The sequence below is a fragment of the Canis lupus genome, chromosome 18 (genome assembly GCF_011100685.1).
Source record: "Canis lupus familiaris isolate Mischka breed German Shepherd chromosome 18, alternate assembly UU_Cfam_GSD_1.0, whole genome shotgun sequence".
Taxonomy (NCBI): domain Eukaryota; kingdom Metazoa; phylum Chordata; class Mammalia; order Carnivora; family Canidae; genus Canis; species Canis lupus.
In genome coordinates this window covers 34962850-34986466 of record NC_049239.1, presented here as the reverse complement: position 1 = coordinate 34986466, position 23617 = coordinate 34962850, and the positions used below count along the sequence as shown (strand labels likewise).

General features: G+C 45.3%; 1 protein-coding gene across 3 annotated transcripts in view; it reads left to right on the top strand.

The window, feature by feature from the left end:
* TCP11L1 (t-complex 11 like 1) overlaps nt 1-18584 on the top strand; it is a 36586-nt gene extending 18002 nt beyond the window's left edge. For all 3 annotated transcript variants that reach the window (XM_038563077.1, XM_038563078.1, XM_038563076.1), the window contains exons 6-10: nt 5779-5915; nt 7911-8107; nt 11279-11460; nt 13352-13524; nt 17005-18584. In XM_038563077.1, coding sequence (XP_038419005.1) covers nt 5779-5915; nt 7911-8107; nt 11279-11460; nt 13352-13524; nt 17005-17207 — 892 coding nt within the window. In that variant the 3' untranslated portion in view covers nt 17208-18584. The remainder of the gene's footprint in view (nt 1-5778; nt 5916-7910; nt 8108-11278; nt 11461-13351; nt 13525-17004) is intronic.
* Nucleotides 18585-23617: the final 5033 nt, after the last annotated feature.

Sequence of the window (23617 nt, the reverse complement as noted above, 5' to 3'; positions counted from 1 at the left end):
CTGTTATACAGTTAGTCACAAATACTGTCCCCGAGTTTTTTGCCCATACACATGAGTATTGTCTAAAACATGTCTTCTTTGTAGCAGCTAGGCCCTGCCACCACTGTGCTTGGCTGAGTTCACAACTCTGTTGTAACCTGTAGCTTCCCTGTCACTTCTCTGGCTCTCCTCTCCTGCTAAGCTTTGTTTCTTGGCAGTAATTAAAACCTTCTGCCAGTGCCATAGCTGCTGCTGCTGCTGCTGGAACCACCATAGCCACCTTGGTTTCGTGGCTTGGCAAAGTATTGGCCTCCACCACCATAGGGGCCAGAGCTTCTGCCTCCAAAATTTCCTCCTTTCATGGGTCCAAAATTTGAGGATTGATTGTTGTAATTGCCAAAATCGTTATAGCTTCCACCACCTCCAAAGTTGCTTCCATCATTACCAAATCCGTTATAGCCATCCCCACTGCCACCGTATCCACCACCACCTCGACTGCCACCGAAACCACCTCAACCACTGAAGGTCCCTCCGCGACCAAAGTTGTCATTCCCACCAAAACCACCTCCACGACCACTACCAAAGTTTCCAGAACCACTTCGGCCTCTTTGGCTGGATGATGCACTAGCCATCTCTTGCTTTGATAGAGCTTTCCTTTCCTTTTTTTTTTTTTTTTTTAAAGATTTTATTTATTCATGAAAGACACAGAGAGAGAGAGAGGCAGAGACACAGGCAGAGGGAGAAGCAGGCTCCATGCAAGGAGCCCAACGTGAGACTCGATCCCACAGTCTCCAGGTTCACGCCCTGGACCAAAGGCAGGAGCCAAACCGCTGAGCCACCCAGGGATCCCCCTGATAGGGCTTTGCTTACTTCACAGTTGTGGCCATTCACAGTATGGTATTTTTGAATGACAATCTTGTCTACTGAGTCATGGTCATCAAATGTCACAAAAGCAAAACCTCTCTTTTTGCCACTGCCTTGGTCAGTCATGATCTCAATCACTTCAGTTTTCCCATACTGTTCAAAATAATCTCTTAGATGATGTTCTTCAGTGTCTTCTTTAATGCCACCAACAAAAATCTTTTTCACAGTTAAGTGAGCACCAGGTCTTTGAGAATCTTCTCTTGAGACAGCCCTCTTTGGTTCCACACTCTTCCATCCACCTTGTGTGGCCTTGTATTCATGGCTGTTTCCACCTCCTTCACGGTGGCACTCATGACAAACCCAAAGCCTCTGGAGCGCTTGGTGTTTGGATCTCTCATTACCACACAGTCCCTAAGCATCCCCCATTGCTCAGAATGGCTCCTCAGTCTTTCATCAGTTGTTTCAAAGCTCAAACCTCCGATGAAGAGCTTCCACAACTGCTCAGGCTCTTTGGGAGACTTTGACTTAGACATGATGGCAATGGGAGGGGAGATTTTAACGAAGCTTACTCGGTGGCATCCAGGGGCAGAAAGGCCCCCCTCAGCAATTTATTTAGAAAAATACCAAACTTACAGAAAAGTTGTAAAAACAGTGCAGTTAATACTCATATATCCTTTACACAGATATATATCCTTTACACTCATATATTCATTGTTTTAAGGCTTTATTTATTTGAGAGAGAAAGAGAGAGCATGGTGGAGGAGGGATAGGAGGGGGAGCGAGACAGAATCTCAAGCAGGCTCCACACTTAGCGCAGAGCCCAACACAGGGCTCAATCTCATGACCCTGAGATCGTGACCTAAGCTAAAATTAAGAATCAAATGCCCAACCAACTATGCCACCCAGATGCCAAGCAACTAATGCCTCCAGACATTGTGACATTTTAGCCTTAAATGAGCAGGTATCTCTCAAGAATGTGACATTCTTCTATGTAATCAAAAAACAGAGGCACCTGACTGATTCAGTTACTAGAGTGTGTGATTCTTTTTTTTTTTTTTAAAGATTTTATTTATTTATTCATGAGATACACAGAGAGAGGGAGAGAGAGGCAGAGATACAGGCAGAGGGAGAAGCAGGCTCCATGCAGGGAGCCCGACATGGGACTCAATCCCGGGTCTCCAGGATCACGCCCTGGGCTGAAGGTGGCACTAAACCGCTGAGCCACCTGGGCTGCCCTCCCATCTTTTTTTTTTTTTTTTTTTAATTTAAATTCAGTTTGCCAACATATGGTGTAACACCTAGTGTTCATCCCTCAAGTGCCCTCCTTAATGCCTGTTACCCAGTTACCCCATCCCCCACCCACTCAAATAAATAAAATCTTAAAAGAGTTGTGTGCTTTACAGACTGAGCCAGCCAGGTGTCCCAAATTTGTATAATTTTTATGTTAGTATTATTGAGGAAGGATTGACACAACACTGTCTGAGAATTTGACTTTTGGATAACTGCTTAGCTCTGTTTTTCTATAAACAGATAAAGGTGTTATGTATCAAAATGCTACCATACAACATTGCTTATTGGGAAAGTGATCTCTGATTGATAAATTGCATCTGGTCTAAAAGAAATGATAATGAACTATAAGTACTGGATGGGACACCATACTTGGATATCCTTTAGGGTAGTAGCTTTTATAACCGGTCATGGCCCTAGTGGAGATACTAGAAGCCATGCCATAGAATTATTACAAAACCTATTAGCATATGAGGCTTGTAAGCCAGGTGGCTCCCACATATCTGTCTGCTCTTGGCTGATACTGTAACATGCTGAAGAGGAATGCTTGATGCTGCCTTGTTGGCCATCTGTGTGAATAGATGATGCCAGACTGTGGCTTATGGTAGTCTCGTGAGCCCAAATGTTCAATTGAATCTAAGAAGACCTCCTGGTGGGCATGATAGGCCTTTTTCTATGAACATTATACCCTAATCATTTCACTTTTTTTCTAATTGAAAGTGTCATTGAGATAATTTTACATTCATGTGAAGTTTTGAGAAATAATACAGTACACTTTATCCAGTATCTCCTAAAACTAACATTTTGCAAAACTATAGTGTATCACAACTAGAATATTGACCTTGATACAATCCAGTGATCTCACTTAGATTTCCAGTTTCGGGATCCCTGGGTGGCGCAGCGGTTTGGCGCCTGACTTTGGCCCAGGGCGTGATCCTGGAGACCCGGGATCGAATCCCACATCAGGCTCCCGGTGCATGGAGCCTGCTTCTCCCTCTGCCTATGTCTCTGCCTCTCTCTCTCTCTCTGTGACTATCATAAATAAATAAAAAAAAAAATTAAAAAATAAATAAATAAAGAATTTAAAAAAAAAAAAAAAAAAAAAAAAAAAAAAAAAGATTTCCAGTTTCACTTGTATGCATTTGTGTGCATGTATATTAATTTTTATATAACTTCATCCCTTGTTTAAGTTTGTGTATTCACCACTGCATTCAAGATAGTGGACAGTTCCAGCACCACAGGATCCTTTTTATAACCAACTTTTAATTAATTAATTAATTTATTTATTTACTTACTTATTTTTAAAGATTTTATTTATTTATTCATAGAGACAGAGAGAGGCGGAGACACAGGCAGAGAGAGAAGCAGGCTCCATGCAGGGAGCCTGACGTGGGACTCAATCCAGGGTCTCCAGGATCACGCCCTGGGCTGCAGGTGGCGCTAAACCGCTGAGCCACCGGGGCTGCCCCCAACTTATTTTTTAAAACTCCCCATAAGCATTTGCAGTGGCTGCAAAATACTCATTTGCATAAATATAGTTGACTATTACTCTATTAACATGGACAGTTGGAGGACTTATAATTATTTACCATTTAATCCTGCCATGAACATCTTTGTGCACAAAACTTTTTTCTTTTTTCTTTTTTTTTTTTTTTGAAAGATTTATTTTTATTTATTTATGATAGAGAGAAAGGCAGAAACAGGCTCCATGCTGGGAGCCTGACGTGGGACTCGATCCCGGGACTCCAGGATCACGCCCTGGGCCAAAGGCAGGCGCAAAAGCGCTGAGCCACCCAGGGATCCCCAACTTTTTTCTATATTTTAGGTTGTTTCCTAACTATAAGTTCTTAAATAGTATTACTGTGTCAGAGGATAGGAACAGTTTTAAGACTCTCATTGCATGTTGCCAAATTGCTTTCCCAAAAGTTCCTTTCAGGTTCAGCTTTCTTGATATTATATAAGGATTTGGTACATCAAAAATACTCTGCATTGTGAAGTTACCTCAGGGTTTAGAAAGCTTTGAAAAGATCTCCCAAAAAGGGGCACCTGGCTGGCTCAGTCCATAGAGTGTGTGACTCTTAATCTCAGAGTCATGAGTTCAAGCCCCCTGTTGGGTATGGAGATTACTTAAAAATAAAATCTTAAAAAAAAAAAAAAAGAACAAAAAGCAAACAACTCCTAAATATTGATTTATTTATTCAACAGACTCTTATCGAGCATCTGTTATGTGCTAGGCATGGTGCTGGATGTGAGAAATAGTAAGAGCTTCTAATAAGGACACGTGAGGAGTTCCTAGGAAGTGAGTCCCCTAGGGAGATAGCTTGCCACAAACTCAACCTAAATCAAATTCCTACTAGGAAGAGAAAGGATTGGGAGCCTGGCAAAGTGGGAGTCCACCCACTGTTGAAAGGGAGGCAGCTGATTGTGGCCATGATGGAATGTGGGCCCCTGTTGTCAGATCTTTTGATTTTTCAGGAAAAGCTGAAAATGGAGGTTTTTAAAAACACTTTGTGAGCACAAATGTGTTTGTGGGCTACTCCAGTCCGCGGCTGCCAGTTGGCAGTGTCCAACAGTCTCTGGTCTGCAGTAGGTGGATTTGGGGAACTGCTAAGGAACGTTCAGAGAGAAGACGCAGAATGTCCCCTGGAGAAGTGGGCTGTCCCATGTATTGGGGACATGGACAGGATGGCAGGGGAGAGGCCATGAATTGTTCCTCAGACTGTGTATCTTTTCCGTAATAAACTCACTCACACGTATGGTCATTGCATCATACGGTGTTTGGTCAGTCCCAGAGGGTGTCAGGAGACTCAGAGGACATTTGACCCTGTTCTTCCTTCCATGTGGGGCCACACCCAAGCCTGTACCTTGGGTTCTCAATCACCTCCTGCAAGTAGGTCACTTAGCAGCTCCCAGCCCCTGGAGAGAGTGGTTATGGTACATGATGGGCAGGACTGAAGGGATCCTTAGTATCGAGTCAGGTCTGCCCATTGGGTACATTCAGAGTGTGGACTTGTAGTTAACTGCCACAAAACTAGAACAGAAAACATGCCCTGAAACAGAGCCTGGGAGAGGAGGAGATGAGAAAAGAGAGTTCATATTCTTTCTTTCCTAGGAGAGTGAATTAACCTGTATGAGAGTAGAGACTGGGTGGCCAGCTCTCTGTCCTTGACCCGGGGTCCTGGTTGTCCTTCTTTTGTGGCTTCCAGGAGCGCTGACCCAGTGCCGAGGAATGAGTTCTAGCCTAGACAGGCAGTGAGGGAGCTGTGTTTTCTTGGAGGTATGGTGTGGAGGAGTGGGGACAGAAGGCAGCTTAAAAATTTGCAGTCTTTTTAATCCATTATTTAAATTTTTGTGTTTTCTAAATTTTTCTTTTTTTAAAAAAAAGTTATTTGGTATTTATTTTTTGTTAGGTAATCTTTATGCCCAGTGTGGGGCTCATAATCAATGACCCCGGGGTCAAGAGTTGCATGCTGATCCAGCCAGGTACCCCCTCTAAATTTGTTTTTCTTAATCTACACTCTTAGAATTTTCCAATTTGCTGCCCTCTCTGAGATGGAAAGCCTTTCTAAATCTGTTCCCCTCATTCCTCAAAACAGCACTTCCTTTACAAGTGCCCAGTTCTAAATGCTTTTCTCCCCTTTCTCGCAGGGCAATTTTTTCTGTGTTGGACCTAATGAAAGTGGACATGGCGAACTTTGCTGTCACTAGCATTAGGCCGCATCTCATGCAGCAATCAGTTGAATATGAAAGGAAGAAGTTTCAGCAGCTTTTGGAGAAGCAGCCAAGTACGTCTAATGCTTTATGGTGTCCTGCACTCTGTTTTTCCATTTCAGGGCTGTAGTTTGTTGCACAACTATACCGTTTTCAAAACAAAGCTAAAATTCTGTTTGAGAGCGTTCTAATTTCAAGACCAAAAAGCACAAGACTTTGGACTTGACAATGGACAAGCAAGAGAAACAAGTAGAATATAAGAATAGAAATTTAAAAGAACAAAGAGGTCTTAAATTAAATGGGTTTTTGATGAAAACCCCAGTTTGGGGTAAATCGTATGCTTGGCCTTGATTTTTTAAAACATGACAAACTTCTTGTGACTGTTTAATTCACTTGCCCCTCTCTCTGAGGTAAATGAGGAATTTTACTTTGCCTCCATTTTATATTGCAGAAAATCCTTGTGGTTTTATACCCAGAAGTCTCATTTTCGTAAGCCTCTCAGACAGCTTCAGGAAAACAGGATCATAGAATCCAAATCTGGGTTGCATTTCTAGGGTGTTTTTAGGGGGGTTCTGCATTGACAGTTGATGTTCTGGGTAAATTAGAGTCTCTGGATCCAATTTATTACGAGTTCCACTTAGACTCTAACTTTGGCAACTCCAAAATGAAAATGGCAATCTCTTTTTAGATCCTGTTGCCTGACCAGAATAGCTATTAATGCTGCACCCAGAGCAGGTGTTCATGCAGCCGCAGACAGAGAAAGCCAAGGTGGTCCAGGAGGGGTCAGGAAAGAGCGGAGTAGAAGAAACAGTACCAGGAGAAGATGGGCTGATGCTGCACACGAGGCATGTGCCAGGGCTGCATGTGCATTATCATTTGTAACCTCACACCAGAAGCCTACGAGGGAGACCCTATCATTTTAACCCCATTTTACAGATGTGGAAATTGATCTTGAGAAATTTTTGACCAGAACTGATTGACCACTGCGTTCACTTTCTCAACTGGTGTTGTCCTGCCTTTGAGGAGGCCTTCAGGCTTGCGACGGAAGAGCCTCAATGGGAGAGTCAAGTGCCAACAGCCCGGGTGCAGCAGAGGAGCCACTGCTGCACTCCCCAAGCCAGTTGCTCTCAGACTTCCTCCTCATATGTAAAAGCAGGTGGACTATGGAGTGTGCTGCCTACAGAAGGCTAAAGGGCCGGTATGGCTGCCCAGCAGGACGTCCGTGCCACCAGTGTGCTGGCGGAGGTGCGTCCTGCAGCGGTGAAAAGTGGACACCTACCATGCCATTGGCCGCCCACTTGGTTGGAAGGTGGCCTTCGCCAGCAGAGCTGCAGCACGTTCTGGGACCTGTCAGAGGGACCAGTTCTGAGACCTGCTCCCATAATGTGGATTAAAAAACCTCATCTTTCTCTTATGCTCCTCAGAATCCATGGTGTGTTTCTCAGCTTAGAAAAGGAGGGAGCGCATGAGGGCAGATGAAAGACACTTGAGCTCCTGTTGACAGTGCTCCAGATGCCTCCGAAGACACGTCGTATGGGTGCCAGAGCTCACCCCCTATGAGGCTGAAAGCAAACCGGCTTGCTGGGAGGCTAAGATCCAGACAAGGGAAGGGCCTCCTTTTCAGTGTGGAGGATATTTTACACTGGGAAACTGTCACCAGTGTCTCATCCCATCTGTCTCTGGGCAAGAATTTCTGCATCTCACTGAGCTAGAGTCCTCAGAGCTCCCAGCCTGGTCTCCTGCGGTGGTCCGGGTGGGAGTGAAGAGGGTGGTCTGTTGAACCATCAGGAGGGAGCAAGGCCTGGCTACGTGCTTTGTATTCACTATCTTGTTTAATCCCCAGAACTGCCAATGAGGTGGTATTGTACATCTCTTTGTTAGGAATCTGATAATCCTTAGCTAGTAATTGGCAATACTGTGATTTAAACTGAGTTTTATTTGATTCCAAAGTCCATATGCTATATATATATTTATATATAGCACACCTTCAGGATGATCTTCCTTAAAGTCATTCCGAGAAGCCTCCCTCCTGAGTGTCATAGTAATGTTCACAGCCTTGTTTTTCACAGATTCCCTGGACTTTGTCACCCAATGGCTGGAAGAAGCCGCAGATGACCTTATGAATCAGAAGTATAAAAATGCTCTGCCAGCTGGGGGAGGGGCCACTGGCTCTGAGGATAGTCCCATGCCAAATCCTGTGGCTGTCCAGAATTATGCCTACCTGAAGCTTCTGAAATGGGACCACCTGCAGAAACCTTTCCCCGAAGTAGGTGCTCCAGAGCAGTCTAACCACTCATTTCTTTTTGTGCTGCAGAACTTTAAAAAAATAATAATACTTTTGTTACTATACAGCTCTCTTACCAGAAAATCTCCCCTTTTAAATTGAACAATTCAGTGGGTTTTTAGTCTATTTACAGTTACAGAGCCATTACCACAATTTAATTTCAAAACATTTTCATCACACCAAAAAGAAACCCTGTGCCCATTAGCAGTCACTACCCTTTCCTCCCTCTCTTCCCCCTTGGCAACCACTAATCTGCTTCCTGTCTCCGTGGATTTGCCTACTCTGGACGTTTCCTATAAATGGGAGCCTACCATATTGACCTTTTGTGTCTGGCTTCTTTGACTAAGCATCATGTTCATCCATATTGTAGCATGTATCAATACTTCATTTATTTTCATTTTTATTTTTTTATTAAAAGATTTTATTTATTCATGAGAGACACAGAGAGAGAGAGGGAGGCAGAGACACAGGCAGAGTCTTTTTTACTGTGAAAAACATAATATGGGGATCCCTGGGTGACGCAGCGGTTTAGCGCCTGCCTTTGGCCCAGGGCGCGATCCTGGAGACCTGGGATCGAATCCCACGTCAGGCTCCCGGTGCATGGAGCCTGCTTCTCCCTCTGCCTATGTCTCTGCCTCTCTCTCTCTCTCTCTCTCTGTGTGACTATCATAAATAAATAAAATCTTAAAAAAAGAAAAAGAAAAGAAAAACATAATACAAAATTTACCATCCTTTTTTCTTTTTTTTAATTTTTTAAAAGTAGGCTCTACACCCAGCCAGGGGCTCATACTCACAACCCCGAGATCAAGAGTCACATGTTGCACCAGCTGAGCCAGCCGGGTACCCCCAAATTTACCATCTTTAAATGTACAGTTCAGTGGCATTAAGGATGTTCTCATGATTGTGCCACCATCACCACTATCCTTCTCCAGAACTTTTCCATCTTCACAAATTCAAAATCTTTAAATACTTAATGCCTTTAAACACACCTCATTCCTCCTTCCCTACAGCCCCTGGCAACCAGCATTCTACTTTGTGTCTCTGGATCTGACTGCTCTGGGTGCCTCAGAGGCTGGAATCCTACAGCATTTGTCCTTTTGTGTCTGGGTTACATCACTCAGCAGATTGTCTTCAAGGCTCATCCATGTTGTGTGTCAGCGTTTTCTTTTTAAGGCTGACCAATATTCCAGAGTATGGCTGTACCACATCTTGTTGATTCATTCTTCAGTTGATGGACATTTTGGTTGTTTCCACGTTGTGGCTGTTGTGAATTGTGCTGCTCTGAGCATATGTGTGCAGGTGTTTGTGGGGGCACATGTCTTCAGTTCTCCTGGGTAAATACCAAGGATGAGAATTACGGGGTCACGTGGTGGCTCTAAGTGTAACACCTGGAAGGGCTGCCAGGCAGTCTCCCCCAGTGGCCCCATCCCATTCCCATCCCCCAGCAGCGTGTGGGGCTTCCGGTTTGTGCTGCTGAGCTGCTGGACTGTTTTACACAACTCGATTAAAACCATGACAGTGATGTTGCTTTTCAGTTTTATCTAAATAATAGTTTCCCATTCCGCATAGAGCATTAAAAAAAAAAAGTAAAACTTCTTCACAATAAGTACCTCTGACTCAGTGGCCCGTTAAGAAGATGACTAACAAGGGATTGCGGTCATCTTGTCTGCAGCGTGCTGGCTTGGTGTGTAAACCATCACCTCAGTTTTGAGGGCACTCAGGCTTTTTATCTCTAGCCTCAGAACCTGCTACTTCTCTGAATCTTTCTCATCTAAGTTCCTGATTTTTCCTTTCAAGACACTATAAGCCTAAGGCTTTCCTCTTGCCCCTGAATTCCCTGTTTTGTGCCAAAGGAAGCTTTAAAGAGGGTGTTGTGTTGAGGGTTGGTGGGGGAGGGAGGATTCCTTTCTGAAGAGTGGCATGTTCTCTCCTGGAGGGCAGTTTGCAGACTGACGTATCTTAAAATACAGCTGTGGGGGAGATGGTGTTTTCCTTGGACATGGATATCTACCCTCAGGATTGATCGTTGGAAATCTTGTGTATCCTAAACTCCAGTCTTGAGCAAAGCTGGGATGCTGCTGGGTAACAGAGCGGAGTCAAGGGAGAGGCTCAGTCTGCCACAGCATCTCTGTTGAACAATAGAGGATCCTGAATCTTCAAAGGTAGTTTTTATTCCTGGAGAAGAATTCCGGGCTAAGACCCTGAATTGTTAATGTCTTGCTTTGGTGTGTCAGTTTCTTATAGCAAGACTGGTCCTTAACATTTATTTGGTTCACCTGTAAAAACTCTGATCAGAAGGCATAACTCCTCAGCTTTTCTAGTGCTCTTTCCCTAACCCCACCCACCACCCCTCCAACGGCCGCCCATGGGGGTGCTTTGGCCTGGTGGGACCCACAGGTGTCTAGCACCGGGGATGCAGTGGTGGAAGTTCACTCCCTGCTTTCGGGAGGCTTTGGCTTGTTATTTGTCATTCCTCCTTTTCCTACTTACCATTTCTTTTTCATGTTCTTTATTCACTTACCACTTCTTAGGGCCTCCTTTGTGCTAGATACTGAGGGGGACACCAAGGTGAATAACTTAGGCTCTCCCTTCAAGCAGCTTCTCCCCTCCTTCCCTCCAGGTGCTCTGGCTGGGGTGACTGGCTGGCTGCTTTGCCCAGGCCTTGGTGGGGGAAGTGTTCGCAGGACTCGGGAGTTCCAGTTTTAAAGCCAGCACAGCCCTGGACCAACTGGGATGAGTTGGTCTCTCGGCTCCCTTCCTACCTCATTACTCTTTCCTGTCTAATGATACAACTCCTAGTTATCGAGTATTGGCTCTGCTAGCCCACTTTCTATCCCTGGTCTTCCATCCCAAAGACAGCCCTGTGAAGCAGGAGTCCTCACTTCATAGAGGGCTCAGAGGGTTGAAGAAATTTGCATGAGCAGAGATTTCAGTGAGGGTGGGCCTCCTGTCCTTACTGTGCTCTATGGAAGTCGGAAGGAGAAAGGGGCTCTGAGGTGGAAGGGTGGTTCACGCAGACTCCCTTAAGCTCTGAAATGACTAGAAAATGCTGAGGGAACCTGTGGAGGCATGTGTGGGAGCTGTGGCCTCACTGCCCTCTGCTGGCCAGCCTGTGTCTCCAGCTCAAGGACCATTTCTGTGTATCCATTACAGACCGTGTTGATGGACCAGGTTCGCTTCCAAGAACTCCAGCTCCAACTGGAGCAGCTGACCATCCTGGGGGCCGTGTTGCTGGTCTCTTTCAGCATGGCAGCCCCAGGAATTTCCAGCCAGGCTGACTTTGCTGAGAAACTCAAGATGATCGTGAAGATTCTGCTAACAGATATGCATCTGCCGTAAGTGGCCGCAAGCTGGGGGGGGGGGGTTAGAGTGGGGATGGGGCTGGGAGGGATGGGGGGAGGTGGGAGGCAGCAGTAGCAGAACACAGACTAGGATGAGGTCTCCCGATGTGGGGAGATCCCGGGGCTGCTCTCCAGGAACTGAGAGATGCCCTTGCTCCCTGGTTTTCTCGTCCCAGCAGAATTTATTCAGGTTCATACGAATGGCGTTACAGTCGATGCTAGGATTGGCAAGGCTCTAGGAGAGTAGCTTTCACATGTTTAGGACCAGGACCCACAGGAGGAAATTCCTTTTCCGTTGTGACCTGCTACACACTTCAAAGACACACATGCCTGAAATAGAAACTTCACAAAGTGAAACTTACTCTATGCTTAGTACAAATTCTTAGAACTTAAAAAAAAAAAAAATATCAGTTGCTACTCACTGAATTGTTCTCACAACCTGCTAACAGGTTGGGCCACACAGCCCTAGGGAAAGGTCCTATAAGAAGCAGGTGGCCTTCCCCCCTGAGTCCCTGGGCTGTGGACAGTTTCCTGCCCTCTGCACATTCCTTGTGACCATTCTGTGTTGTGTAGAAGTGGATCAGATTGATCCAGCAGCATGGACCTACACCTGTGCGGGGGCAGCTTGCTGGTCTGCTCTTGCAGAGACATCTGGTCAGGTGGTTCATGGGTTCACAGCATGTAGAATGTTTTCTTAATGGTTACAAGTAAACACCATATCTGACAAGGTCCGGATCAGAAGATTCCTCGAGAATGTCCCCAGACACATTCATCCTCACCAAACGGCAATTCTTTTCTTTCTTTCTTTTTTTTTTTTTTTTTTTTTTAAGATTTTATTTATTTATTCATGAGAGACACAGAGAGGCAGAGACACAGGCAGAGGGAGAAGCAGGGTCCCTGCAGGGAGCCTGATGCAGGGCTCGATCCCAGGACCTCAGGATCATGCCCTGAGCCAAAGCAGATGCTCAACCACTGAGCCACCCAGGCGTCCCCCAAACAGGAATTTTCTTGCCAAGTTCGCACAAGACATGCACATGTCCAGTGTGATGAGGGGTGTGTGCACATGTGGTGTTAGGCCAGGAGGGGGCTGCTGATCTGAGGCCCTTGCACGGGGCATCCCTGGGCTGTCACCAAGGTCCCCCCACCCCCAGCAGACCTGGTTGTCCACTGCCTAAAGCTACTGATAAGGGGGCCTGTCTGGCGCTTCCTTACGAGTCCAGGCCTGCACTGTTGGGTCCACGCTGGCACTCGGGTCGGCAGAGTTGGTACCAGCAGTGAGTCTCAAGGCTCTGACATTTGCTCTCACTGCTTCTACTATACAAAGGGTCCAGGTCCAGGACAAAGGCCTTAGAGAAAACCCACCAGCAGGAGGGCTCCCCATAGATACCCTAGGAGAGCCCTAGGACTCCGGGAAATCAAGATGCTAATTTTCTTAACTTTGGGATTTCAATTTTATTTATTCTTTTAAACTAGTTCATACATTCCCATGTTTCAAAAATCAAAAAGGGACAGAAGGGTTTCCAATGAAAACTTCCTCTCCCGCTCCTGTCCCACAGCTCCCAAATTTTGGGTTCAGGCTTCTTGCAGCACACAGAGCTAGCCAGAGGTTGGGTTTGGGGTTGTTAGTGCTGGGAGAGCCTGAGCCCTCCCCTTCCCGGTGTCCTTTCCAGCAGAGAGCACAGGAGTCCCCTGAGTCCAGTGTGCACAGCCTGAAAGGGCGGGGGCAGAGAAGAGAGCCCCAGATTTTCTCTTTGAACATGTCAGTCTGTGAATGGGTGATGGTGACTCTTCTCAGGGCTTGGTCTCTTATTTGGCTTGAGTGGGGGGAGACGTGCACTTTGTTTATGGGCTCTTTCTTCCCTGCCTTCTCCTCTCCTTTCTCAAGCTCCTTCCATCTGAAGGATGCCCTGACTACCATCGGGGAGAAGGTCTGCCTGGAGGTGAGCAGCTGCCTTGCCCTGTGTGGGCTCACTCCCTTCACCGCGGAAAAGGAGGCCGTGCTCAAGGGCCAGATCCAGGCTGTGGCCAATCCCGACGACCCCATCCGCAGGATCATGGGTATGACTGGGGGGGGAAGATGGGCGGCAGGGATGTGCCCTTGGAGGGGCTGGCAGACTGGCCCCTCTGAAGAAATTTGGAAGATTTTGATAGGTTGTGAGTGCTGATGAGTGAGGAGAGTGAGTAATAATTCCCAGCAATGAGAGCAACCCAGAGGTTTGGACAAGTGACCAGGAAGCTGTCATTGTTCTGGGAGCTTTGACTTAGGAATCACAGGCTTTGTTCACAACCCTGCTTCAGCACTGTGACGTAATAGAAAATATATGTAGTGGTCACTCCCCCCCCCCCCCCCCCGCCCCCATTCCTAGCACAGAGCTCCTAAAATTCTTGTAATTTCCTAAGTGATAAGAGCACTAGAAGTATCTTTTGTTCTAAGATTGGTCTTTGACCTGGATCCTGACACAGAGGATCCTTTGGAATTTCCTGGGTGATAGGAGTGCCTTTTGTTTTAATGAGAGGACTCTGGGTGGGCTCTGAAGGACCAAGCCATGATTAGAAGCTCGGCGTTTTCAGTCGCACGCCCTCTATGCTCCAAGAGAGGGGATAGGGGCTGGAAATGCCTATGATGAAGCCTCTATAAATAACCCAGGAGTACAGGGTTTGGGGAACATATCCATGTAATGGGAGGGTGATGTACCCAACTGCACAAAAGCTCCTGCCCTCGACTCTCCCAGACCTCACCCTATCTTGTTCTGGTTTTCATTTGTATCCAAATTCTTTATTATCTAATAAGCTAGTAAACATACGTGTTTCCCTGAGTTCTGTGAGCTGTTCTAGCCAATAATCAAAATCCAAGGGAGAGGATCATGGGAACCTCCACTTTGTAGCCAAATCAGCAGGAGCTGTGTGTGTCCTGGGGACCTGCTACTCGCAGTTGGCATCTGAAGGTTGCGGGGGGTCAGCCTCGCGGGACTGAGCCCGATGTGTGGGATGTGACACTGCCTCCAGGCAGTGACAGAATGGGGTACAATTGTAGGACACCCCACCGGTGTAGCAGAGAATCACTGGGTGTGGGGAGCCCCTGCCCTCCCCCACATCTGGGGCTGGAGTGTTTGGGATGTGGGGTGAGAGTGAAGGAGGAGCAGGGGTTTTCTCCACAAGCACCTGCTGCATGGCTTGAGCAGGTGACCAGATGCTTGAGGTTCCTCATCTCTACGGGGAATAATAGGGACAACCCTGCACGGTTGCTGGAGGACCACAGGGCGGGAGATCTATAGAGTGCTTATCAGAGTGCCCGCAGCGCATCGCAGGTACTCACTGGAGAGGAGCCGTTCTTAAAAAGATTACTGTGTTGGCTGTTACTCTTCATCGTCACAGCTGTAGCACTATGGAAAATTCTGTTCATTGGTTGATTGAGAATACAGTGATCATCTAATTTTGTGGTGTCTGGCTGGCTCAGTCGGTAGAGCATGTGACTCTTGATCTCGGTTGTGAGTTTGAGCCCCACGTTGGGTATAGAGATTACTTAAACTTTTTAAAAATGTTTTCATCTAGGGGTACCTGGATGGCTCAATTGGCTAAGCGTCTGACTTTTGGTTTCTGCTCAGGTCATGATCTCAGGGCCATGGGATCGAGCCCTGAATCAGGCTCTGATCTCAACAGGGAGTCTCCCTGAGATTCTGTGTCTCCTCTCTCCCCACTCACAAAGTGAGTGTGCTTTCTCTCTCAAAAAAAAAAATATTAAAAATTGTTTTTCATCTAATTTTTTAAAAAATTCATATTTCTCTTTAGTGTAATTAATTCTGAGGTCATTCTTTAGCTTCTTTATGAAACCAGGTAGGTGTTCAACATGTAAATAATGAATAGTTAGCAGGCTTCAGGGAAAAGCTGAATGATCCATGGTTATCAGATTTCAGGTTGGAGTAGAGGCTGAACCAGTAACGTGAGCCTGCTTCTAATACTATGACTTCCTTTTTTATCCTTTTTAAGTAACATTTTATGGAAAAAGTTATAGGGATCAAAGACTTTTTTTTTTTTTTTTTTTTTTTTTTTATTTATGATAGTCACACAGAGAGAGAGAGAGAGGCAGAGACATAGGCAGAGGGAGAAGCAGGCTCCATGCACCGGGAGCCCGACGTGGGACTCGATCCCGGGTCTCCAGGATCGTGCCCTGGGCCAAAGGCAGGCGCTAAACCACTGCGCCATCCAGGGATCCTGGGATCGAAGACTTTTTAAAAATTAAATTACTTCATCCCATCCCTGGCTTGGTCACAGTGTCATCTGTGGGTCATTCAGGGGGAGCCTGTTGCTGACATAAGGATCATCAAAATTAACATGACTGACCTTGGTAGAGATGCAGAAAAATGCGGTAAAGAGACGGATGGCTAAAAGCTGCTCCGTGTCCCACCATGTTGGGTGCTTAGTGACCACTGGTTACTGCCCTGGGGATAAAAACCAGCCCTGGGGTAGGAATGATAGGAGGATCTCTAGTTCTAGGTGAGGCTTCCAGCTCTGAGAACCTCAGAAAATCAAAGTAACTTTGAAACGGGTGATGGACCCATTGGGTCAGCAGTTGCTCTGTCAGTATATCTTGGGATCCGAAGGGCGTAGGTCATTTGTACCTGAGAGGGTCCCACAGGGCAGGTGCAGTTTGAAAGAACCCGATTATATAAATGCCCCTATTGCTTTTCTAATAAAATTTGTGAGAAGCGTGGCTTGCATACTCTTTTTGGTTGACGAGGACAGTGCAAAAGCATCAGAGAGAGCAATGACTTAAAAAGCACCAACTGAAGTTATTCCCAAGAAGTAGAAGCTGCAAATGGCCAAAGCTCCATGGCCTCCTGCTGTGGGCATGAAAGAAGGAAGTTCATGCTTCTTACATGTGGGTTTGGTAGGAAAGGCTCACAAACCGACAATGCTGGAATCTTCTTTTATCTCTTCTCATTTTTGAATTTATAATTCCTGCTTTACTACCACCTCCCCACCCCCCACCCCCCCATTTTTTATGTGCTCTTCGGCAGTGGCTCATGGTGGTCTCCGTATGTCTTTCTCCTCAGCAGAATCTACTGAAACTGCAGTCTCCTTTTTTTAAAATAATTTTTTTAAAGATTTAATTTATTTGAGAGAGAGACCAAGCACAAGCAGGGGGTAGGGGCAGAGGGAGAGGAAGCAGGGAGTCCAACGTGGGGCTCCATCCCAGGACCCAGAGATGGTGATCTGAGCTGAGGGCTTAACCAACTGCACCACCCAGGCGCCCCTCTAGTCTCCTTTTATTGATTCATGCATTTGTCCTTCCTTCGCAAATGTATTCTGAGCTCTTACTGGGGCCAGGCCTCGTGAGTGCGAGAGGAAACGTCATAAACGGGGTGAATGCTCAGAAGCACTCAGTGCTGTGGGTCCACGGGCTAGGGGGTGGGCTGGGAAGAACTCTCCCGGAAGGGCGATGGAAAGGGGATGTTGAAGCTAAAAACCAAGCAGCATCAGAGGTTTGCAGAGTCATCCCGAACAAGTAACAACTGACTGCTTTCTTTTGGATCACAGATTCCCGAATCCTGATCTTCTTAGAGAGCTACCTTGCCACAGGTCATCAGAAGCCAGTGCCCACGGTACCCGGGGGATTGGGCCCGGTTCAGAGAGAGCTGGAGGAAGTTGCTATTAAATTTGTGCGCCTGGTCAACTACAACAAGCTGGTCTTCAGTCCCTACTACGATGTCATCCTCAGTAAGGTCCTCGTCCCGCCCTAGCGCATCCGCGCTCCGTAGCCGCTGCCGCAGTACTAGCCTCCTGGTCCAGTACCTGTTCTCCACCATAATGTTGCTTTGGAAAATGGCTATTTAGTACATCTCTGTGTAACAGCCCTGATTCCAAAAGGAGGATTATCGTGTATCACTGTTGAAAAGAGTTGTTGAAAAGCGCACTGAATTCTGTTTTGAAGGTTTGTATTGATGAGTGCAAGTTTACAAATCAAGAAGCTTCCTGTTATCCTGAGTTTGAGGTAGCTCTGCTACCGCCGTGGTCTGCGCCTGACGCTGTCCTGATTCTAGCTGCCTTGTCTTTCCCAGGGGGCTGGGGCCTCTCTCCTGCCCCCTGGGTCCTTTCTCTTTAGGACACCCGAGAATGAGAGACCGAGCCATGACAGTGTTGAGACTCTTGCCCCTCTCTGGCACACCCCCCACTGTCCCCTCCAGCTATTTTGTGTTAGAAGGGCTATGCATAGTCTTACTGTCCCCCGCCCCCCCAGGCGGCCCCCATATAGGGCTTTCTCCCCCTGCCTGGCCTAGCCAGAGCTCCGGAGCCCTTTTGCTCTAGAGGAGATTTAATTGATTTTAAAAAGCTTATTCTTTTATACAGAATTATTCCTGAGCCTGGATGACAGCAGTTATGACTTCTGGGATCTAGAAGAAAGGAGATTCTTTGACTTTTAAGCTTTGAAAGTTAAGGAGGAAATATTTTTTTAAACTATATATATGTTGGTGTAATTTAAAAGACAGATGTCTGAAGTTTTTACTGAGAAATTCACTCTGATACAATACACAGATGTATTGATTGGATTTGAATTTGAGAAATAGATTTCAGTGTTTTCAGATATAACAGTAAGAGTGTAAGCTCACTTGGATAAGGAAGTCATAGAAAATCCCCGGTTGTGAAGCACTATTTTTTGAGAAACTTCAGTGATTGGAATTCCTGACATATCCTGTGACTGAAAGGGTAGTCGAGGTCAGATGGATGACCCGCTATGGTAAAAAAATAAGTAAAAGGTGTGTGTGTGTGCATGGGTGGGTGTATGTGTGCGTGGGTGGTGTGTGTTTTAGACAGGGACATTATATTAGAAGCAGAGCCATGAAGTCGAGCGTGAACTCCAAGTGCTGGAACAGCAAAAGGCAAGATAATGCAAGGAATCCCTTAAAGCTGGTGAGGGGTTGCGGAGGGGCAGGTCGGCTTGGCAGCCTCCGCGAGAGGAACGTTCACTGTGTAGACTCACCGTGAGGGGTACCAAGCTTCAGGAGCAGGAACGGTTATGGCGGGGGGATGTGATTGTTCCAAATACGTGCTACAAACTGTGTTCTAATGGTGTTTTTTACTTGCAGTCAGAAATACATGCTGTGTTATGTGGTCAGAAATCCTATTGTTAAAGTTTTTACTCAAGGACAAATCTTCCCTGGTTTCATTGGAAGGGAATAAAAGTTCAGTAAGTAGAGCTTTTAAAGAACAAAATCACATCTTTAATAGCGTCTTCAAATGAGGTCGCTTTTGGAAGTGTTTCCGGAGTTCATTGCTCTGTGGCAGCTGTGCTTGTTGGTCATACGGTGTCCTCCCAGGCAGAGAGGCTCTGTGCCCTCTGTGGAGCTTGAACTCATGACCCTGAGGTCACAAGTCGCATGCTCCAGTGCTCGCTTCGGCAGCACATATACAAGTCGCATGCTCTGCCGACTGAACCGCCAGGGCCTCCCCGCCACCCCCCATCCTGCACACTTGCCCGCCTCCACCTCGGTGTTTGTGGTTTTGGCCTTCCTCCGCCAAGGATGAAGGAGAGGAGCTTTACCTCCAAGTATGTAGCAGGGTCGGGGGACGGGGGAGTTAGGGCTTCTGTAGTCATTCTTACTAAATCTTAAAAAGCCTTCTTTTTGCCTTCTTTTATAAGGATTGACTTTTTACAAGGTGTGTTTTTTTTTTCTCCCTCATGAATTCCTAAATCGACAACATTAAGTTTGGACCATTGGAAATCTTGATGTATATATTACAACGGACCTGCACAGACCCTCATGCCCCCCACTACCTCAGTGTCCACTGGTGGAGTTCTCCAAGTGGCAAAGCCAAGAATGAAGGAGGCAAAGTTCAGAATCACAATATTCATATTGAATTGTGTTGTTGTTCTCTGGAGTAGGTGAGCTACTTTCTTCCTGGAATCTCATAGGATTATCACTAAGGGCCAGGAAAATTCATTTAGTTCATTTAGCCACTCAGGAAATGTTTGTTGAACATCTCCCCTCGCCCCCGATACAGTGCTCCCTCCAAGATACGTATCAACGATCCTTCAGAATTGAACTGGTTCTGTGTCATGCATTCTGATTGGATTCGACAGGATTTCCTAACAGGTTTGTGGAAACAAGCATCTTTTAGGAAAGTGCGAGGTTTATTTAGCGGTAGTACTTTACTGTGAATAGAACTGAACACCTTGAGCTCGGTCCATCGTAGCTAGTTTGTTTATCTGATGGTCTCATGGATGAATGTCTAGGCAGGAACTGCTACTTTGTCAGCTCCTGGTGGGGGGATGGATGGATGGATTTTCAGCATAGATGTTTTTTTCAGAGTCTCATTACATTTAAAGCAAGCTGCACAGTGGGACTGTTTATGTGACCGTATAACCCGACTGTAAATACACTTCCGGTAAGGATGTCTTGCTAATTGAGTGCAGTAGGCAGGTACATAAGAGCTTTTTTTCTTGAAGTTATTAAGAAGCCTGACACTGCAGGTGTATACTGTGCACGTACAGGCTGACGACTAATGGATTACTTAGCAGTTCTGTTTTTGTGGAGGTGCTTATGTTCATTTCTCCAAAACCTTAGGGTTCCTGGGAATAAAGGGCTTGCTGCCACCACCTTTCCTGATGAGTTATGAAGGGAATAGGTGTTTGCTTCTTGATTTCCAGTGGCTTCTGGCACGCTCTGGTTTTTATGTAGAACACTGTATTTCTTTTCATTTTTGAGGCACGGTGGTAGAGTGGAAAAGGTTGGGAGCTGTCTGGAAACTGGAGTTAACGACCCCATTTCTGATACGTACTAACTGGGGCAAATCAGGACCGACCTCCAGCACATTTAAAGTCAAAGGACTAGACTTGATCTTGAAATTGCGTTCAAGTCCTCACATTCTGTGACGTGTCTCATTTGAGTGAGCTAAGCATCCTGCGGTAGGATTGTGCACAGAGCTCCTGATTGAGAGGACGGTGTGGGTTGGAGTCTTCTCTCTGTTGCCTTCTTACTGGTTATGTGATACTGGGCCAGTCATTGTCCCTCGGGCCTCAGCATTTTCATCTGTAAAATGGGAAAATGACTAACTCATACGTCTTGTGAGGATTAAATTGGATACTGGATATTAGAATGCTCTGTATATGGGAAAGGACTATAAATCGCCTGGTGAACCACCAAGGAGAGCATGTAACCCTCTACCTGTAGGTGTACATGCGTCTGTACACGCGTCTGTGCCCAGCCTCCCTTCAGTCGGCGCGTTCTACAGGCTGGAGGGAAGGTTCCCCTGTCCCACGACTCGTACTTTCTTCTGTATTAAAGCTGCACTCCTCCTTTTCCTCCTCTCCCTACTTCCACCTCCACCCCACCAACTCCTCCCCACCCTCGCCTCCGTATTTGAACTAAATGAATGTGAGTGAACAAATGAAGGATGGCAGATGATGGGCTATGAAATTCCTATTTAAATTGAAAACAATCTAAATAAAGAACCACATTGATGTTTGCAATTGCATATTTATATTGGATTTTGAATTCTATAACTGTTTTGTTCATAGTGCTCAAAACAACTCTGTGGGACGGAGGAGCGCTGTAAGCTCAATAAGCTCTATTAATCTGTCAAATGCTCACTGATCCTGTCTGAAATAGCTAGAGCCCTAGAATAGAAAGTGTCAGAAACCTGAAAGGGCAGAACTGAGTTACACCTGGCCCTAGTGTGGGCTTGTTTATATTGCCTGCAGAACCAAAGAACCAGGACTGATGTGTAGGCTTGGTTGAGGTTTGAAATCAGATGTGTCTAGAGTCAGTAGCACAAGTCACATTTTTCACCACTTTTACATTGTATCTGAACTAAACAGAACCATTTTAAGAATAAATGACTGGGTGGATGGATGGATTTACTCTGAAATGGTTCTGACTTAAAAGCAACCCTAGAGGGGGATCCCTGGGTGGCTCAGAGGTTTAGCGCCGCCTTCAGCCCAGGGTGTGATCCTGGAGCCCCGGGATTGAGTCCCACATCAGGATCCCTGCATAGAGCCTGCTTCTCCCTCTGCCTGTGTCTCTGTGTGTCTCTCATGAATGAATAAATAAAATCTTAAAAAAAAAAAAAAAAAAAGGCAACCCTAGAACTGAAGAAGCTCCCTCACTTCATTTTCATTCATTCCACCTCTGCTTTCCCAAGTGCCGTCTTCCTCGTGCTCAAAGCAGAACTCTGGATAGGGCCTAGGGAAGAAAATTTAGAAAATGGATGAATTGTTTTTCTTGTCTTTTATTCCCAAAGCTTAGTAAGCTGACCTTTTGTTGAATATGTAAGATTTTACTTAGATCAGGAACATGGTACCTGAGTTTTGTTACTTCGTCTAAATGATGTCAGGACTGAAATCTCAAATAGAACTTCACTTAAAAAAAAAATATGGGCAGCCCCGGTGGCGTCACGGTTTAGCACCGCCTGCAGCCCGGGGCTTGATCCTGGAGACCCTGGATCAGGTCCCATGTCGGGCTCCCTGCATGGAGCCTGCTTCTCCCTCTGCCTGTGTCTCTGCCTCTCTCTCTCTCTCTCTCTCTCTATGAATAAATAAATAAAATCTTAAAAAAAAAATAGAACTTCACTGCTGAATGGCAGGTAAGAGGACTGCCGACATTAATGATTGCTTTGGGAACTGAAGTGTAAAAAAAATTTATGAAAATGCTATTTATGACTTTACTGTCGTGTAAGTGAACTCTTGGTTTTACATGCTAAGCACAGGCCAGCAGAGGGTTTATAAAATTACCAGAAGAATTCATAATTACTGACCAAGGTTAATATACTGACAAAAGTATATTTTTTTGTTCTTTCCTAATGGTACAAATTTGGTTCAGTTTTACATTTACTAGGGAGCTACAGCCTCTTCCTTTACGAGGTGTGGCAGCATATTGAAATTCAGTGCTAAAGGCTAGAGTTTGATTTTTAAGGACTTAGAGTCCTTCTATCTTACCTGGTCCTAGGATTCTCTAGAAAATGTCATTGCTCTTATAATAAGGGAAACATGGATATCTTTTGGAACTTTCTTCTGGATCTAGTACTTACGGATAGAGGACGGTTCCTGGACATGTGGGACTGGCTGTATGAGCATCTGCACATTACGGTTATTTTATTTTTTTTTTTTCACATTACGGTTCTAAAAGTAAGTTCAGATTTCTAACATCATGCTACTTGATCAACTGTGTCTACGAAAGGAATGATCAAATACTCACAAACATGTTAAAATCTAAAAATTCATATATATCTATACCAGAGCATCAGAAAATAGTTTCTTCTAACAGATAATCCTTTTTGTGTTTAGATCAAATAATAGGGGAGAAACAGCCTAGAAATAAATGCAGCAAGAACAGCTATAACACACCAATGGCTGCTTAGTGGCACTTTTCAAGTTAGGCATGTGTGGGTTTTCTCTTTATTACAATGCTAAAAAAAAAATCATTTTTCATGCATTCATTAGCTTTGTGTTGTCGTTCATGCAGACATCCTCACAGATGGAAGCCCTTTTTTGTCTTTAACCCCCCCCCCCCAAAAAAAAGCCCTTCCCAAAGATAGCAGCACTTCGAGAGAGATTCTGTACCTTGTATATTAAAGCCTGTGATGCTATTTGGTACTACTTGTTGCCTTTCACACTGCTTTGAAAACATTATAAAGGAAGACAACTACACAGCTTAAAGATGATACTTGAGAGGATGACAAAATCTGAATTAGAAGCAGCTGACCTTGTTTTGAGGCTGTTTTAGCATTAATGGGAAGAAACAAGAGACACAGGCTTGTGAATACCTTAGTAAATATTACCTGGCTAAGGCAATATAAGCTTATGTAAGAAAAGGATTCAAGATAACCTTTTTTCTATTATAAGCAAGAGTTTTATAGAAATATTTGAAGCCAGCTTAAAAATGTATTTCATCCTTTTGAATTCAAATTCTAAATGTGTACCCATATGTTACTGTAATACTTTTTTCTCCCCCTTCCCGTTAGCTTTTATTCTGAATCACAACCCTTACGTTCAACCAGTTTTCTGGCAACTCATTTCTAGAAAAATGACTAAAGAGGAGGTAATGTTGCTAACAAAGTTTAGGTTAGAATATTCGTTGCTAACAAAGAATTAGATTAAACAACAAACCTAATTCTTTGGACTTACAAGTTAATGCCATGTGTGCATAGCTCCTGA